This window comes from Sodiomyces alkalinus, assembly GCF_003711515.1.
Source record: "Sodiomyces alkalinus F11 unplaced genomic scaffold SODALscaffold_9, whole genome shotgun sequence".
NCBI classification, from domain to species: Eukaryota; Fungi; Ascomycota; class Sordariomycetes; order Glomerellales; family Plectosphaerellaceae; genus Sodiomyces; species Sodiomyces alkalinus.
In genome coordinates, this window is record NW_021167087.1 from 1,584,845 (window position 1) to 1,602,608 (window position 17,764).

The 17,764-nt window shown below is 56.0% G+C and overlaps 8 protein-coding genes across 8 annotated transcripts in view; 6 read left to right on the forward strand and 2 right to left on the reverse strand.

Moving 5' to 3' along the window:
* SODALDRAFT_341384 (Na+/H+ antiporter 2) overlaps positions 1 to 956 on the forward strand; it is a gene marked incomplete at both ends in the record, with an annotated part of 2,240 nt that extends 1,284 nt beyond the window's left edge. Inside the window, one exon of the mRNA XM_028613033.1 lies at positions 90 to 956. Within this exon, the coding sequence (XP_028464347.1) occupies positions 90 to 956 (867 nt within the window). The remainder of the gene's footprint in view (positions 1 to 89) is intronic.
* A 761-nt stretch (positions 957 to 1,717) lies between these two features.
* On the forward strand, positions 1,718 to 4,261 carry SODALDRAFT_335644 (DEAD-domain-containing protein). The gene is made up of 2 exons (XM_028612509.1): positions 1,718 to 3,685; positions 3,804 to 4,261. The coding sequence occupies exons 1-2, from the start codon at positions 1,947 to 1,949 to the stop codon at positions 3,955 to 3,957; spliced, it is 1,893 nt and encodes a 630-aa protein (XP_028464348.1). The 5' UTR covers positions 1,718 to 1,946; the 3' UTR covers positions 3,958 to 4,261.
* Positions 3,959 to 6,144, reverse strand: SODALDRAFT_335645 (Rft-1-domain-containing protein). The gene is made up of 2 exons (XM_028612510.1): positions 4,216 to 6,144; positions 3,959 to 4,129 (listed from the first exon to the last, which is right to left on the reverse strand). Exons 1-2 carry the CDS (start codon positions 5,946 to 5,948, stop codon positions 4,063 to 4,065), a joined length of 1,800 nt encoding a protein of 599 aa, XP_028464349.1. The 5' UTR covers positions 5,949 to 6,144; the 3' UTR covers positions 3,959 to 4,062.
* Positions 6,145 to 6,942: 798 nt separating this feature from the next.
* Positions 6,943 to 10,307, forward strand: SODALDRAFT_335646 (hypothetical protein). Its single transcript, XM_028612511.1, has 2 exons — positions 6,943 to 7,594; positions 7,896 to 10,307. Exons 1-2 carry the CDS (start codon positions 7,403 to 7,405, stop codon positions 9,855 to 9,857), a joined length of 2,154 nt encoding a protein of 717 aa, XP_028464350.1. The 5' UTR covers positions 6,943 to 7,402; the 3' UTR covers positions 9,858 to 10,307.
* Positions 10,308 to 10,336: 29 nt separating this feature from the next.
* On the reverse strand, positions 10,337 to 12,074 carry SODALDRAFT_221767 (S-glutathione dehydrogenase). Its single transcript, XM_028607345.1, has 2 exons — positions 11,418 to 12,074; positions 10,337 to 11,327 (listed from the first exon to the last, which is right to left on the reverse strand). Exons 1-2 carry the CDS (start codon positions 11,805 to 11,807, stop codon positions 10,359 to 10,361), a joined length of 1,359 nt encoding a protein of 452 aa, XP_028464351.1. The 5' UTR covers positions 11,808 to 12,074; the 3' UTR covers positions 10,337 to 10,358.
* A 495-nt stretch (positions 12,075 to 12,569) lies between these two features.
* Positions 12,570 to 13,911, forward strand: SODALDRAFT_380856 (hypothetical protein). Its single transcript, XM_028615136.1, has 2 exons — positions 12,570 to 13,522; positions 13,640 to 13,911. The coding sequence occupies exons 1-2, from the start codon at positions 12,913 to 12,915 to the stop codon at positions 13,828 to 13,830; spliced, it is 801 nt and encodes a 266-aa protein (XP_028464352.1). The 5' UTR covers positions 12,570 to 12,912; the 3' UTR covers positions 13,831 to 13,911.
* A 502-nt stretch (positions 13,912 to 14,413) lies between these two features.
* SODALDRAFT_362359 (hypothetical protein) lies at positions 14,414 to 17,152 on the forward strand (the record flags this gene model as incomplete). Its single annotated transcript, XM_028614454.1, has 6 exons — positions 14,414 to 14,450; positions 14,615 to 14,687; positions 14,750 to 14,800; positions 14,898 to 15,376; positions 15,456 to 16,852; positions 16,997 to 17,152. The coding sequence occupies 6 exons, from the start codon at positions 14,414 to 14,416 to the stop codon at positions 17,150 to 17,152; spliced, it is 2,193 nt and encodes a 730-aa protein (XP_028464353.1).
* A 273-nt stretch (positions 17,153 to 17,425) lies between these two features.
* SODALDRAFT_221794 (riboflavin transporter MCH5) overlaps positions 17,426 to 17,764 on the forward strand; it is a 2,234-nt gene continuing 1,895 nt past the window's right edge. The window contains exon 1 of the mRNA XM_028607346.1: positions 17,426 to 17,719. The gene's annotated coding sequence lies outside the window, so the exon portion shown is untranslated. The remainder of the gene's footprint in view (positions 17,720 to 17,764) is intronic.

Sequence of the window (17,764 nt, forward strand, 5' to 3'; positions counted from 1 at the left end):
CCCCCCCAATTCATTCCCTGGAGCACAGCTGTCCTGTGCCTTTCGTGCCCAAAGCTTGTGGCTGACACTTTGCTCCTTCCTCGCTCTAGCTCTTCTGCATTGGCAGTGCTGGCCTCTTTGGCAGCAATGATCTGATTGCCGCTTTCGCTGCTGGCAGCGCACTTAACTGGGATGGAGAGTATTTGGCTGAAACGCTTAAGCGGCACGACGAAGTCAACTCCAGTATTGATGTGCTCCTCAACTTTGGCGGCTTTATCTATCTGGGCAGCATTTTCCCCTGGAACGATTTTCAGTCTGAAGCTACCGGCATCACATATGGTCGCCTCGTCGGGCTGGGTTTTCTCGTCCTCATTTTCCGCCGAATTCCAGCCATCATGCTCACGTACAAGCTGATGCCGCACTCCATCCGGACCTGGAAAGAGGCCTTGTTCGTGGGCTACTTTGGCCCCATCGGCGTGGGCGCAGCCTTTTACATCGAGCACACCCGACATGTGTTCCCCAGGCTCGACGAGACCAACGACACGGAGGTCAATGACTTGCTGCGCGCCATGGGCCCTGTTGTGTACTGGCTCGCCTTCTTCTCTATTGTTGTCCACGGCCTGTCGATCCCCCTCCTCGAACGAACCTACAACTGGATGGGCGTGCAGCCGATCCAGGACGATGCCGTGGAGATGCGGCGGAAGTCGATCCACGTCGCTGCGCCGCCCAACGCCGTCGAGGGCGACAAGGAGACGTTCATTGCCTACAATCGCTTCTCGCGGCCCGTCTTCAACAACTCCCAGCTACCCGACTGGCGCGACGAGTACCCGGAACCAAGACCGTCGGGTGACCTTGAGAGACGGAAGTCGGAAAGCGGGCTCTCACCAGCCCTCGCCACCCCCGCCCCGCGGCACCGCAGCCGCAGCAGGAGCACAATACGCTTCGTGGAAAGGCGTGGGGCCAGCGTCGGGGTCTAGCAACCCAAGGTACCAATGGGCTCTTCTCTTACGACGTGTGTTCTTGGAGGAGGGGTCATTTGGAAGCCACTCAAGAGTCCCTCACACAATGAAATTTCTTTGCGATGGCGCCAAAGCCGATTGTCAGCCTGGGGGTCAATGAGATGTATCCCAAGGCATAATAAGGTACATATCATGCTAGTTTGAGGAGGCGTCTACCAGCCTTTACCAAGCTGCCAATTGGCAAGGCCTCTGTGGGTGGGCTCTTCGGTGTTCCCAGATTGTGGCTAGCTAGGCGTTTACTGGAGTAGACGGAGTTTTTATATTGGTTTCTTTGTAAGACCAGACTAGCAAGCGACTTATTTGCACCTAGGTAGAGATCAGAAGGTACGCTAGAGCTAAAGAGAACTAGGATCTTAACATGAAGAATCACAGAAGATAACAGCCTTGCAAATGTTATTCGGGCTCTCATTGTGTCTGGATCTAATAGGGCTCAGTCTTGTCTCGTCTCTCCTTGGATTAGTAATGGCGGCAAGGTAGAGTTGATGTATGAGTACCTAGGTACGTACCTTAGACTCGCCGTCCAACTTTCGACCGAGTGCTTTTGGGCTGAAGTGGATGAGGGCATTATAGTAGAGAAATATCCCCTGGATGTCATTGTTAATACCTACCTACCTTAGGTAGGTGGTTATATTAAACTTCGTTTCTCGAAGAATTGGAACTTCCACGATTCCAGGGACCCGAAAGCTTTTCTTCCTGCTATTTCCTGTTTTGGTTAGATCCAATAAACGGGGTGGCAGTGATCAGGTTCTTCCCAACGCTTTATCGATAAGATAATTTTTTTTGGGCAATTTTTTCCATCCTCCCATCGGTCTAACGCCCTGGGTAGGGAACTGAGGTAACTCCGTACATGACACCTCCAACACCGCTCCCACCTCTAACCACGCCTTCTTGATTCTGCATTGCAACTGTCATTGACCGGTTTCTTCAGTCTTGTATATAGATACGACAATGGCGGCGACAAAGCGGTTAGTATCCGACCGCGACGCGGGTGGTGACGTCGCGGGACCCAGCAAGAAACAGAAAGTCTCAAAGGCGTCTTCTGTGAGCGAGAAAGACGATGGTGCTGCTGCTACGAATATAGAAAAGAAGCAGAAGAAGAAGGAAAAGAAAGAGAAGAAAGAAAATAAAGAAAAGCGAGAGGAGGGAGGAGATTCGAAGGATAAGGAGGAGAGGAGAAAGGAAAAGGAGGAGGAGAAGAAGAAGAGAAAGGAGGCGAAGCGCGAAAAGAAGAGACAGGAGGAAGAGCAGAAACAGGGTCAGGAAGCTTCTCCTAAGGATATATCTAACACAGAAGAACACCCCGAGAAAGAACGTTCGGAGGAGAAGAAGGAAAAGAAGGAGAAAAAGAAAAAGGCAAAGAAGGATAAGAGCGAGAAGAGCGAGGCCACAACCTCTAAGGCGAATGGAGGAGATACCGAAGGATCTCCAGCACAAAACGGGACGCAGGCACACAACGGCGCTTACAAACAAACCCCATCTCTGTCGGCGCTTCCTCAATCCGTCATCGACGCCTTCCTGGCCGAACAATCCATCTCCATCGACGATCCCCACAACACGTCCCCATCTCCTCGGCCAGTCTTGGGCTTCGAGCACCTTCCGTCCACCGATCTCCTTCGCAAGTCACCCTTCGCGGCGTACAAGACTCCGACGCCCATTCAGGCTGCCTCGTGGCCCTTTACCCTGTCCGGGCGCGATGTAATCGGCGTCGCGGAGACCGGCTCCGGCAAGACCATGGCCTTTGCGCTCCCCTGCGTCGAGAGCATCCTGAAAATCAAGAACCGCTCCATCAAAGCCGTCGTCGTCTCTCCGACCCGCGAACTGGCCATGCAGACGCACGAGCAGACCGTCCAGCTGGCGTCCCACGTAGGTCTCAAGTGCGTGTGCATCTACGGCGGCGCCTCCAAGGACGAGCAGCGCACCGCCCTCCGCAAGGGCGCCGATATCATCATCGCGACGCCCGGACGGCTCCGGGACTTCATGTCCGACGGCACCATCTCGCTGGCGGACGCCCGTTTCGCCGTCCTGGACGAGGCCGACCGCATGCTGGACAAGGGGTTCGAGGACGACATCAAGGACATCCTCGGCTCCATGGCCCCGCGGGAGGCCCGCCAGACGCTCATGTTCACGGCGACCTGGCCCGCGTCCGTGCGTACGCTGGCGGCCACCTTCATGGTCGACCCGGTCAAGATCACGATCGGGTCGAGCGGCAAGGAGACGGCGAATGGCGCCGTGGAGCTGCAGGCCAACTCCCGCATCACGCAGCACGTGGAGGTCCTCGACTCGCGCAGCAAGGAGCAGCGTCTCCTGCAGATTCTCAAGAAGTACCACCACGGCGCGGCCAAGGACGATCGCATCTTGGTCTTCTGCCTGTACAAGAAGGAAGCTACCCGCGTGGAGAATTTCCTGCAGCAGCGCGGCGTCAGTGTATGCGGCATCCACGGTGACCTGAGACAGGATCAGAGAACCAGGAGTCTCGAGGCCTTCAAGTCGGGTTCTACGCCCGTGCTGGTTGCCACGGACGTGGCCGCGCGTGGGTTGGATATCCCTGAGGTGAAGCTCGTCGTGAACGTCACGTTCCCGTTGACCATTGAGGATTATGTCCACCGCATCGGCCGGACTGGTCGCGCGGGCAAGACAGGCGAAGCTATCACGTTCTTCACGCAACAAGACAAGGCGCATTCTGGCTCGTAAGTAGTCTTCTCTCCTTTTTTTTTCTTTTTTTTTCCTTCTTCTTTTTTCCCCCTTCTTCCCCGCCAAATTCCCAATCGTACGCATTCGGGTCCTAACAGCGGGCTTTACTTCTAGGTTGATCAACATTCTCAAAGGAGCAAACCAGCCTGTGCCTGATGAGCTGTTCAAGTTCGGTACCACCGTCAAGAAGAAGGCACATGACACCTACGGCGCATTCTTCAAGGACGTGGACATGACGAAGAAGGCTACGAAGATCGTTTTCGATTGATGATTGGGGGTATCTAAGGGATGAACGGATGAGAACAGAACTTTCCTGGCCGTCTCAAATCTACACCATGGGCCTTTGTTAACAACTCATAACCTCAGCGTAAAATCATGGTGTTTTTCCCTTTCTGACATACTCGTAACATTGGAGGATGATTCGGCGCTCGCCGAATAGTCTTGTGGATTTTGTCAGTTGTCAAAATGCATTCCGTTTTCGTACATAGAAGAGAAAGGAAAAGGGGGGCCCGTGAATGCAACTTACACAAGAAGAACGAATGGAACGGCCGCCACCGCCACCTTCACAACGTCTCCCAAGCCACCAGCGCTCCGAGAAGTGACTCCCGTGACATTCCTAATGAGCTGCGGCGCCACAAACATGACAACACCACCTATCGGGGAGGGCCGTAGCGAGGAGACGGAGAAGGGCACGTTCTGCTCGGCGAAGGAGGAACCAATGAAAGCCAAGCTCCAGATGATGCGGCATGCCATGTTGATGCAGTTGGCGTAGACGAGGCCGGCGGCACCGAGACCGAGCACGCGGAGGAAGAGGAAGCCGGCGGCGGCAAAGGCGAGGGAGAAGGCGCCCATCCAGGCGGATTGGCGATGGACTTGGGCCTCGGAGGCGACGGAGGCGACGAAGGCCTCGGCGACCCCGTTGAGGGCTAGTAGTGGGATGTAATAGCAATACGTGGCGAGGACGTCGCCCGCCCCTTCGCTGGCCCAGCGGCGGCCTGCGATCAGCGAGAGGAGGGGAGGGGCGGCGATGGGCCCGACGCTGACGATGACGGTAGAAAGAAGGACGTAGAGTTTGAATACGATGTGGAGGTGTTGGGCGGCTGTACGCACCGCCTCTTTGGATGGCGAGGCAAGGGTGGACTTGCTAGCCGTGTTGGAGGAGGAGGACTCTGCTCCGCCTTCCTCTTTGGCTTTTCCCTCCTGAGAGGAGAGGAGGCGGCTAAAGTAGGAACGACTGCTTTCCTCGATGGGCTGGAAGACCAGACGCGCCAGCAGGCCTCCGTAATTGTTGGCGAGGGCGTAGACGCCCTGGGCCTGCGGGGTGGAGAGGATGGAGACGAGGAAGGTATCGCCTTGGGTCAGGACGTGCTTGACGAGGCTCTGGGCCATCATGCTGGAGGCGAGGCTGACGGTGGGACGGTAGAAAAAAGACCAGAGGTAGTGGTCTTTGGCCGCGGTGTCGAGGTTGGTCAGCTTCCGGGGAAGCAGGGAGAAATCATCGGCGGAGGCAAGGCCGGCGCCAACCCATAAGTAGACCAGGAGGAGGCCAAGGCCGTAGGCCAGCTGACCAAGGGCGAAGGGGAGAGGCCCCAGGTCGAGGCCGGCACGGGAGGAGACTACGGCGCTGCCGAGTGTGACGACGCAGCGGAAAAAAGTGGAAAGGGATTCGGCGGTGGCGCGTGGGCCGAACTGCAAGCGGACCTGCAGTAGGACGAAGACGGGCTCGGACAGGAGTTCCAGGATGGCGGCGATGGCGTAGATGCGGAGCGAGAGAAGGAAATATGGGGTCGAGGCGAAGATGGAGTCATCCACAGAGGAGAGGTACAGAGCGGCAAGACCCGGAGCGACGAAGGCGCCGAGAAGGACGGCCAGATAGCCCAGGTTGACAACGGCCTGATAACTCGTCCCGATGGTGCGTCTGGCGTCTGACGCTGCGGTGTTTGGGCCGGAAGTGGTCGTCTTCTGACGCTGAACGGCGACGCGCAGGCTTTCCCTGGCAAAGAAGAGGACGGATAGGTAATACACCTCGAGTTGGGCGGATAAGCCCAGGAGAGAAGCGGTCAGATAGCGGAGAAGGAGCTGGTTGGCGATGAAGGTCACGGCACGGGACGCAATCTGAAGAGAGATGAGAAGCGAGGCGCCCCGGACGGCGGCCTTTTCGGTTGCTCTGTGGGGAGTAGAGCTTGAGGAAGAGGGCGACGGCATAGCGGGTTGTTTACCATCTCGTTTCTTGTCAGGGTTAGATTGCGTCTTCTTCATCTTCGTCTCCACGGGTGTAGGGATGAGGGTGCGACTTGAAAGTGGTTCATCGGTGGTGTATTGGTTGGGTCTTCGTGGCCGACTCAATGCTCGAGTTGGACGGCGCGGTCCCTGGCCCGAAGAAGAGACCAGAAAAACGAGTGTCCGATTCACTTCCAGCGTGAAGGATATATCTTGGCGAGATATGTGAAGTTGTTGACAGGTTGACCGCGAACCTGTGATGTTGTCAGTTGCCCGAGCCATTGGCAGATGAATCGGTCGTAGGTACCTTGGTAATCTTATCATGTACCTTTAAGTACCTAAGGTACCGACCTTAGTCTATGCAACCGTACAGAAAAAGGGATGTTTTGCTGAGCCAAAGACGAAGAAAGACATATCAATACAACAGGTAAGTACCTTAGTAACGAGTTCAAGACGAGTCGTTGCCATACGGATACGTAAGGTAGGTATCTAACCTTATCCATCCATTCAGTGGGTAAGGTGGCCAACTTGGTGAATTCGGTGGTTGGTGGTCGTTTATATGTACCATGCTGTCATTGTCACGTACATGTACTATCCATTGGTCGACAAATGTCCCATTAGGTAGATATGTACCAGGTAGGTATTCCTTGTTCCTAGAGGACCTCGAATCTTATTCGAGGAATCCCGCTCTATTTCTGACCTACTGTTTCCCTATTCAAAGACATTAGGAACATATCTAAAGCCGTTTCTTATAAGCTGAGAACAGCTTCGACGACTAAAAACGTTGCTAGGAGGAGGTATGTTGGCTGTGGCCTGTGAGATGCAGGCAAAGTACATGTACATCTGCATGCATTGTGGGTACCTAAGTCTTGGGTGTTCCTTACCGACACAGATTGTCTGAGGCAAGCACACTCCAAAACGGGCCGGTGAACCAGTTCTTGCTCTGTACTTGGTGGACGTACCTCTTCCTTCCTCTCTCTCTCTCCCCCGCTCCCGCCCTACACAGTCATATACTCTCTTTCTCTCTCACCTGGTCGAACATAGCTACCTTTCTCTTAAATCTCGCGATTAATTCATTCCCTTTCTTCATTTATTAGGTATATCCAAACAACTAACGCGTCTACATGATTCCTCCCCTTTCCTCATCCTTGGATCACCGGCAGCCCCACCTCTTTAGCTGGTCGGTGGCAGGGATCCCTGTCTCACCTGCAAACCGCCTGTAAATCGCTGGCACAACTCCACCTCGTCGAGTCGCGCGAGTCGTGATCAGGAAACCCCAACCACAGACGAGCCTTGTGTGAAAGAAAATCTTCACACCGACACGAAAACCACCCTACGTCGAACCGAGCTCGACCCGCTTGCGATATATTCCGGTCCGAGTCCGGCCACGTTTTTTCGTTTTCGCGCGAGACAGCATGGTGCACCACACGAAGCCCCCTTTTCCCTCGTCGTGTCGATAACACACACACACACACACACACACACGTCCCGCCATGGCCATACCTCGTCCTCGCGGCCATGCATTGGCAGACCTCATTCCGCCAGCGGTCGCCAGCAACCCTCTTCTCCCACCGCCTCCTCTCCGATGCTGCTGCGGACACGACGAGTGCGTCTTTCTCAGCCATAACCAATCCGTCCTCGACAGCGTTGAAAGAGATGTTCATACTGCCGCTAAACTTGGTCAGGTGTGTTGCCTTTCAGCCATCTTGCATTCCAGCCGTTTTCCTTTTGTTTCCTTTGTCCGGAACTGCAGACAACATTCCTCGGGACCACCTTGTGGAGTCGGGAAATAATGCTATGCTGCTTCTTCGACGCCTTTTTTTTCTTCCTTTTTTTCTCTCCCTGCGCGTCCTTTGTTTCCCAGTTTTCGATCGGGGAGATAAACACTTGAAGCACTTCCCATGGCCCGCTCGTGGTGCATCACATTCTCTCATCCTGCGGCTTTGGGTGCTCGCTATGACCAACTCGCTGATTTTTTCCCTACAGGCGCTCCTCGCCCGGCACGAGGCCTATATGGCCGATGCCGAGCGCGACCACCAAGACCTCACTGCCCGGATCGAGCAGCTCGAGATGGATAAACGAGAACTGCAGGCCGAAAACACGCGTACTGCCGAGGAGAACCGCGTCTTGCTGGATCAGTTGGAGGCTCTGAATACCACGATTCACCACGCCGATGTTCGCATCCAGACCCTCGAAGCCACGTTGCTATCTTCCCAACAGGCTGTTCGCCGGCTCGAAGGCGCCGCTGCTCGTGCAGAGGCACTGGAGCGTCATGTCGCTTTGCTCGAGAGGGAACAGGCGCAACTGCAGAATAATCTGATCGCCACGGAATCCGAAGCCCGGTCGACCATGCAGCGCTGGAAAAGGGCAGAGCGAGGCATCACCGAACTGCAAGGCCAACTGGAACGCATGGAAAAGGAAGCCAGGGATGAAAGGGAACGCCACGTCGAGGCTATGAGTCGCATGGAGCGCCAACGTCAGAGGGAGGTTGAACTCAATACCGCTGCTGGCCGACTCAAAGGTGCTGCCGCCGCCAAGGCCCTCGACAAGGGTAACAATGGTGGCAGCGTCGTGTCGCACTTCCTTAGGGACCTGCTCCAAGATAACGCGAATCTGCAGCTGGGCATGGCCGAGCTGCGTGAGATGCTGAACAACTCCAACGACGAGATCCAGGCACTGCGCTACCAGCTCATGCACCACCAACCTGTTGCTGAAGAAGACATCATGTCCAGCACCGTATCAACCCTTCGCGCCGAACTCCAACCATCACAGCAGCATGATAACTACTATGATGGGATGCCCACGACAAGACTTTCACAAGAGTTCCATATCCATCACCACTACCATGTGTCTCAGAAAGCCGAGCCCCGGAGGCCCAGAAGGAGACGTGGACATGTCACATCCAGCGCATTCAGTCTCCCTGGATCATCAGCTCCCTCAGTCGTATCGCATTCCCACCGCGATTCAGCCTCCACATTTCCACGGCCGCCATCCAACAGGTGGTCACTTTTTTCCGATCCGCCGTCTGATATGACAGCTTCCTCGGTGCCGAGCTCACCACCCTCAGCGCATGGGTACTCGGTGTTTGACAGAGTCCCAGACACCGACGTCCCCAGCTCCCCGACAACCAGCATTGATCCCATGTCGCCGACTTTCGTCAGGACAGGCCATGTCAAGCGTCCGTCTGAAGCGTCAAACAGGAGCGTGTCGTTGCCGAGCCACTTGATTCCTGCGCCTCAGCTTCCGTCGCTGCATTCCTGCCTCCAACCAGCAACACCCGAGCCCATCGCGGAGGAAAATCACGAGGATGAAACAGACCCCGATATAGCACAAATTCCAACACCACCAGCGAACGAGTCGCAGTCGGAAGAACAGGCATTACCGCTACCAGACCTTGACGATTCATCAACGCCGCGTCTCCGTCGCGTCTACTCCCACGAATCCATCATGTCCCTCACTGGCGGTCTGGACATTCACACCCTCAGATCTCGGCCGAGCCAGCTCACCCTACGCCCCCTGGGTGGTGCGGAGGTCGTCTTCACGGGCGTCACCGCATCGTCCACCATATCCCGGGTAACCACGAAGCGAAGTGCAAGTGTGCTCCGCGATAGCCTCGCCGCACTCCCTGCAGCCTCGACGCCTGCCAGGAGCTTATCTCCGTCAAGCGCAACGGATGATTCCTCGGGCAAGCTGGGACGCTGGGTCAGCTGGCGGCCATGGCGGGGCGGCGGCAGTCCAAGCAACACGGATGGTACTGTTTCCTCGACCAAAAAGCCGGACAAGGAGAGCGGCGTATTGCAGCGTGTCCCGGGAATCAACCAGCCCGGTGCTATCCCTGGTTTGCAAGAATATCTGGCCTCTCACCAATACCCTGTTCCAAGCAAGGTGCTGCCAGACATGGTGGATATTGACGCATTGCGCGAAAGTCTAGAAGAATCAAAGGGATGACAGACAGGTCGGAACTGACACTCGAGAAGCAACCGTTCGGCTCCATATTATCCCCCCTTTTATTTATTTTCTTTATTCATTTTCTTTGTCTTATTTTTCTATTATCATCTTATTCTATTTTGGATTTCACGCTTTGTTCTGGCGTTTGGGGGGTGTCGGGAAGGATATCTTGGGAGGCCTCGAGATCTGGAGATACCCTTTACTGTTCGTTGCAATTTTTTTTCTTTTTTTCTTCTTTTTTTTACAATGCATGCATTTGCCTCATTGGAGCGAGTTGGTTGTCAAACTTGTCTTTTCAGCATTCCACCAATTTGGCATTTTTCGTCTGGTCATCGGCATGGGATATTCATTCTCTTCATATCACTGCAGCAATTTACGACATGAATACATATCGCACAATTTTGTTATCTCTTACAGCATACCATCATGGCATGGCGGATCGTTTTCTTCCCCTTGACCCCTTGTCCCCTTGACCCCTTCCCCTAATAACACAGGCACGACTCAGTATTCCGTCAAGACAGGAGTACCCTCCGCCCTCGGGAACGACCACTTTGTCTCAACGAAGATCTTTTGCATGGCGTCCTCCCGCTGATCGTACTTGGTATACACCTTGTCCATGTCTTCGAGTCGCACGCGGTGCGAGAGCATTTGGTAGACGTCCAGCTCGCCCTTTTCAAGCCTGGACCGCAGCTCCTCCCAGTACTTGTGCACGGGGGCCTGACCGTTGCCGATCAAGCGGATGCCGCGCTCCATGAGGGAGCCGATGTTGAAGTGGTTGGTATAGCCGACATAGGCGCCGGTGACGCCGCAGCGGCCGAAGTTGCGCACGCCCTCGATCATCTCGTTGAGGATCTCGCTCGTGTCGGTCTCGGCGCCCAGCTGCATCTCGATCCAGTGGAGCCAGCCCTTGGCGTACTCGCCGGCCACGCACTCGATGGCGACGTCGGGCCCGCGGCCCTCGGTCAGCTGCTTGAGGCGGGAGACGACGGTCTCGCGGTTCGTCAGGCCGTGGGAGAGCTGCTTGTAGTCGACCAGGACCAGCTTGTCCATGTGCGCGGCGGGCCACCGCGAGGAGACGAAGCTCAGCCGCGGCTCCGTGTCGACGAAGATGACCTGCTTGGCGCCCTCGCCCAGGGCGAAGTAGCCGGCCATCTGGCCGATGGGGCCGGCGCCGAAGACGGCGACCGAATCCCCCTCGTAGACGGCCGTGTCCTTGACGGCGTTGTAGGCGGTCGGGAGCACGTCGGACAGGTACAGGGCCTGCTCGTCGGGGACGTTGTCCGGGATCTCGAGGAGGTTCACGTCGCCCAGGGGCACGCGGACGTACTCGGCCTGGCCGCCGGCGAAGCCGCCGGTGAAGTGGCTGTAGCCCAGCATGCCGGATGTTTGTGTCCCGTAGAGGGCCTTGGCTTGGGTGTTGGAGTTTGTCTTTTCACATTGCGAGGAGAGCTTTTGCCGGCAGTAGAAACACTGATGGTGCCACCCACTTTTGTCAGCGGTTGAGCAGTAAAGAGAAGGGTTTGAGCGAGGCGGGAAGACAAGCAGACAAGGGAAACTGACATCTCCACAAGCAATCTGGAACGAGGCGACATAGCGGCCGCCCTTCTTGATTCCCTTCACCCCGGGCCCGATCTCGTCCACGACGCCGCAGAATTCATGACCCATGATATCGCCCTTGGCCATCTGAAGAATGGATCCGTGGTATAGATGCAGATCGGAGCCGCAGATTGTGCTGCCGGTGACGCGGAGGATGACGTCGCGGTCCTCCAGGATGTTGGGCCGCGGGGTGTCGACGACTTTGACGGTGTTCTTGCCCTGCCAGACGAGGGCCTTCATGGTTTGCGACGCATTCCCGGTCTTGGTGTAGTTTGCGACGTCTTGCGCTGTGATGGCGTCGCCTTGGTGTCCCGTGGCTTTTTCCACGGCGTGGGCTGCTTGTGACATAGCCATGGCTGGAGATATTGGGAGCTGCGAAGGCTTGATATTAAGCTTGATTAATACGGACTCGTACTTCTGATTCGGGTTGGGAACATTAACGCTGATTGTTGAATGTTTAGGTTGTTAGTTTAATGTATGCACATTTGCCATGGTGCAGTAGATATCAGGAGATATAAGGACGAGTAGATAGATGTAAGGATAAACACCCAAACATCACACAAGTCTCCCTCTGATGGAGGCCAGAACAGCACGTCATAGTTGAGAACGGACACAATGGACTGGACGACATCGTGGACGGATGACGGTTTTGAGGCGTCAGTCTGTTTAAGATACTTCCCAGTTCGGTACTTTTGCAGCCAATCGAGAAGCCCAAGCCCAGCTATTGGACGACGTCATCATCGAAACAACGTTGTACATCTACAGTGTACGGATACGGATATGAGGAGTTGTACCCGTCCATATCCGTCAGACGTCTCCGTTTCGTTCAGTTCATGACGTGACGACAACGGATTCAGCGTAAGTCAGTATCTTAAGGTATCTGGCATCTTGGAGTACCTTACCTTAAAGTACTACGAAAGTGACTTTCGGACCACGAGAAAGAGCACGTGTGAGGGGCTGGCTGACATAATGCGGGGACTGGGGTGACCTGTGACCTGTGACAGGGGCATAGTGGGGAACCCCTGCTGGACCCTCGGGACTAGTGTAACCCAGACCCCATCCTGTCACGGAGTTATTTGCCTGGAGCCGACTTTTGATATTCTCCAATTCGATCAAATCTGGCAATGCGGAAGAAGTGTCCGCAAAGGACAACGAGGCACTTTCCAGAGTCTGCACGCAATGGAGCTGCCATATATCAATGGCGAGGGCGCATGAAGTGCTCGGGCGTAATGCCCCTGGACTCTCTCTTCCCCTTCCCCCTTAAACACAGCTTCTTTTTCCCTTTTTTTTCCAATCCACTCTTCCTTCGTCTCTCGCCTCTTTCTCTCTTTTCCTCCTTTGGGTGAAGAGAAGAGCTTCTCGGTTGAAGATCGGTAGGATCCGTTGCCGTTCTCCTCACCACTCTTCACATCTTGTTCTCGCAACCTTTTTCCACGACCCACCCGCACAACCAGCAGCCATGAAGTACCAGGCGATCGCCCTCCTCCTCTCTGCCCTGTCGGCCGCGCCGGCTGCGGCGCAGATCGGCAACCCGCGCGCGCCCAACCCCATGGACAAGGCCAAGGCGACGATTGTGGAGGACTTTGCCTGGCGGGATCCGTTCACAGCCAAGACGACGGACAGCTTCGACGCCGCGTGCGAGGTGACCGGGGTGTTCAACGCGGAGCAGTACACGCTGCATCAGCTGTTCGACAAGCACCCGCTGGGCCTGTGGTCGTACTCGGAGGCGCTGAAGGATTTCTTCTCGGAGCGGGAGTACCCGGGCGGCTTCTCGGGACTGGACCGCCACGGCTGGGACCGCAACGTGCTCCTCATGCACTACGACGGCGTGCCGGTCCAGGTGCGGGAGTGGATCGAGGAGCAGGACCGCACCGAGAGCAAGCACCAGGGCCTCTTTGCCACGTTCAAGAAGCCCAAGGACAAGCACACCAAGGTCGACGCGCGGTGGGTCGCTCCCAAGGACGGTGTGGTCGACCGCGAGGAGGACAAGGATAAGGTCATCCTCTTCGCGCCGGGGGCGTTGTACGAGATCCTCCCCTTGTTTGTCGCCGAGTCGAGCGACTGCAAAGGTACGGTTTTTGGTTCCCCTTGTCACCCCCCCCCCCCAACTCGTACCAACCGTTCCCAGCCCCGTAGGGCTTCATTCGTGATTCAACATTGCTAACGCCGCATTCCCTTTCCTTTAGACGCGCTCCTGGATCTTAGCAAGTACTCCCCCGAACCCAAGGACGGAGCCGTCGTCGCCTGGCCCATCAACCACACCCGGCCTAGCGTCAGGGAGAAGCGGAGGCAGATTGAGATCACCATCAAGGCTCAGGTCCTGAAGCAGAAGGAGGGCGGCGCTGAGGCGGCCGACGAGGGCAAGGACGAGCTGTAAATTTGATGTAACGGAGCGAGAGTATTCAAACGAGAAACAAGACGTCAAGAAAAAAATTAGGAGTTTTGGGATGGGGCATTCATATTATAATATAGAAGGTCATGACTTGAGTCTGAATATATCCAGCCCAAATGCCTGCCAAGCACCTTGTCCAAGTAGATGATGCATTTTGTCACGTCCGCACCGAGGTGGTTACGGCACCTGGAGTAATTAGTGTACAGAGTACACGCACTACAGTATGGGGGTACCTAATAAGGTACCTACCTCCACACCGTCTCGGCAATTGTCGCGGGGTGCCGCGACCCTGATTTTGCCAGTCCTCAGACCGATTTGTCATCCAGCCTTTATCCCGAGCGCTCATGCAGAGACGACGCGACGCATAAAACAAACGCCTCATGACTTACCATGCCCGAAACATCATGCGACCTACGGATGCTTCATCGAGAAAGTACCTATACCTTAATAAATGCGATATGCCCAGGCCAAAATTGCACCAAGATACCTCAGAAATAATCCCCTTATAAACTCGACGGTAACGTGAGGAAGAGTTGCTTCCCTTATCCCTACCTTGCAGTTCAATGCCATGGTCGTGCTGGCGCTCGGGATGTTTGAAAATACATGTACAGGTAGGTAAGGTTGGTACCTAGGTAGTGTACCTTAGATTATCGGCCTCGGCGTCGGGAGGTTGGTTGCTCGGGAGAATACATTTGGGATGTCGACCTGGGCCAAGCGCTGACAGCGGTTCACACAGTACATTTATGTACAACTTCACAGTGTCAATTAGCTAAGCTGGGCTCCACAGCACAGCACAGCACAGCATACACGGTCACTTGGTACATGTACCCGGTACGGATACTGTACGCTGTCCGATGGATGTACAAAGTACCTCGTCGCGAAGCTAACGAACATGTCGTCACAGGACGGGATTGAGTGGCATCCAATCTTGCAAACGCTCCTCCCCCAAATACACGTACAACGTACTCTCCCGTCGTTGAGAATTCATGTACACTAAAGCATTCGTATGACATTGTACCTGGAAGGTATCGCACCATCCAATCATCCAATAGTACCTTAAATACCGTCAAGTCACTGCATCTCCTCCCACTACCCCTCCTCACCCTCACCCTCCTCACCCTTCTCGCCCTCCTCGCCCTTCTCACATTATATTCATCAGGGGTACCTCAGTCCCCATCCGCCGTTTCTCTTGCTCCGTCCTGTCCAGCCTTTATGCAATCCCTCCGATCCCTCTTCACACCCCGAAGACTCCAACGCCTCGCATTCTTATCACACAGGAGGGGCTTCGCATATAGCTCTCACGTCATGGCGCCCGCAGAATACAAACTCAAGTTGGTGTCGTCCCTCTCCTCCCTACAACCAGGAGAGAAGCAGGAGGTCGAGGTGGAAGGTATTGAAGGAGGCAAGGTCCTCCTCGTCAATGCCGGCGGAACCATCCAAGCCCTCGGTTCCCGATGCACTCACTACGGTGCGCCACTAGTTAAGGGTGTCTTGACCACCACGGGCAGGTTGACCTGCCCCTGGCACGGAGGTAAATCCCATTCTTGTCTGCTTCCTCTTTCTCACCCAACAAGGGCGTCTCCCTCGCTGACTACCGCCCCTACCACTAGCCTGCTTCAATGCCAAGACGGGTGACGTCGAGGACGCCCCGGCGCTGGATGCGCTCCCCGTTTTCAAAGTCGCTGAACGAGACGGTGCCGTGTACGTGACGGGCGAGGAGTCCGCCATCAAGAGCAGCCACCGCAAGCCCAACTTCAAGTGCCAACGCCCAACCTCAACCGGCGGCGGCGGTGACAAGGTCGTCATCGTGGGAGGCGGTTCGGGCGCCCTCGGGGCCGTCGAGGGCCTCCGCAACGGCGGATTCTCCGGTCCCATCACCATCATCTCCCGCGAGGGCTATCTCCCCATCGACCGCCCCAAGCTCTCCAAAGCTCTCCTGACCGACCTCCAGAAGCTGCAGTGGAGGGACAGGGCCTGGTACGAGAGCGGGTCTGTCGACATGGTCGACGGCGAGGTCACCGATGTCGACTTTTCCGGGCGGGTCGTGACGACGCGGACCGGCGAGAAGTATCCGTACGACAAGCTGATCCTCGCCACCGGCGGGACGCCCCGCGTGTTGCCGCTGCAGGGCTTCAAGGTGCTGGGGAATATCTTCACCCTCCGCACCGTCCACGACGCCAAGAAGATCGTCGAAGCCATCGGCGAGAAGGGCAAGAAGATTGTCATCGTGGGCTCTTCGTTCATCGGATTGGAGCTCGCCAACGCCACGTCGAGCGACAACTCGGTCACCGTCGTCGGCATGGAGAAGGCGCCCCTGGAACGCGTGCTGGGCGAGGAGGTGGGCAGGGGCTTGCAGAAGGGCCTGGAAGGGAAGGGCATCACGTTCTACCTCTCCGCCGGCGTCGAGAAAGCCGAGCCCTCGACGTCGGACCCGTCCAAGGTCGGCGCCGTCGTCCTCCGGGACGGCACCACGCTCGAGGCCGACCTCGTCATCCTGGGCGTCGGCGTCGCTCCCGCCACGCAGTTCCTGCAGAACAACAACGTCATCCGGCTGGAGGAGGACGGCTCCGTCAGGACGGACGAGCACTTCCTCGCCACGGGCCTCAAGGACGTCTACGCGGTGGGCGATATCGCCACGTTCCCGTACCACGGCCCCGGCGGCGACGGCAAGCACACCCGCGTCGAGCACTGGAACGTGGCGCAGAACGCCGGCCGCAACGTGGCGGCCCACATTATCAACCCTTCCGTGAAGCCGGAGCGGTGGATCCCCGTCTTCTGGTCGGCCCTGTCGGGGCAGCTGAGGTACTGCGGCAACACGGTCGGCGGCTGGGACGACGTCGTCATCCAGGGGAACCCCCAGGAGGGAGCGTTCGTGGCGTACTACTGCAAGGGTGACATGGTGATTGCCATGACTTCGATGGGGCGGGATCCCGCCATGTCGCAATCGGTCGAGTTGATGCGCCTGGGCAAGATGCCCGGAAAGGCCGAGTTGGAGAAGGGTCTAGATGTGCGGACTATAGGGCCGTTGGAGGCATAATGTATATAGCATGATGGTGATATCAATGGTGGTGCCGGCGACAATAGATTGTTCTGTAGATGAGTGCTTTGTCCTGTCGCAGGTCTGATGCATCCGGCCCTCTTCCCTTCACAGATAGGGTGCGTCGGGTGGGATCTCGCGTCGGACAACAGACAACAGCTCATGCAACACCCGCCTCCCGGGGTATTGTCAGGGCATGTCCACTTTGTGACTGGACTCTTCCGGCAGATGCAACCATCTCGTCCTCTATCAGCCGGGAACGGCCAGTAACAGCAGTTGTTACATACAACGGGGACGGAAGAGAGGCCCGTTGCGCTCCCGCAGTGTATCGAAAAAGGGGGGCGGGGGAAGAAAAAAAGAAAAAAAGTGAAAAAGTGACCATGACTGGGGAGCCGGGGAAAGGGGTTTTTTTTCTTCTTCTTTTTTTCCCTCTCCCCTGTCTCCCCTGCCATGATGAGCAAGTTAAACCGGTGCAAGTCGGTTGAAAATAAAGAGCGGTGAGCACGTTTCATTCGTTCGGTGGCAAACCTCTGCCTCGAGACGGGAGAATTGTCACAATCTTTTGACAACACGCAGAAACCCCTATAAAGACGGGGATTCCGATTCCCTCGTACTTCGTAATCACTTCGTTTTCATTATTATTATTAGCAAACATCTCCACTCCCACGCCGTCCGAGGTCCGGAGATCGCCGTCGTCCCGCTGACGGTCGTCGGTAAAGTTGGGTCGTTGCAAAATATCTCCACATCTAAGACGCCGGCGGAAAAATATCCACACGGGGTGGGACGCCGAGGCAACAACTTCCCTTCAACTACGGACAAGGCCCCAGCAAATTTTCCCAACCGTCCTCTCTTTCAACCTTCATCGCTCTGCTGGACTGCCCC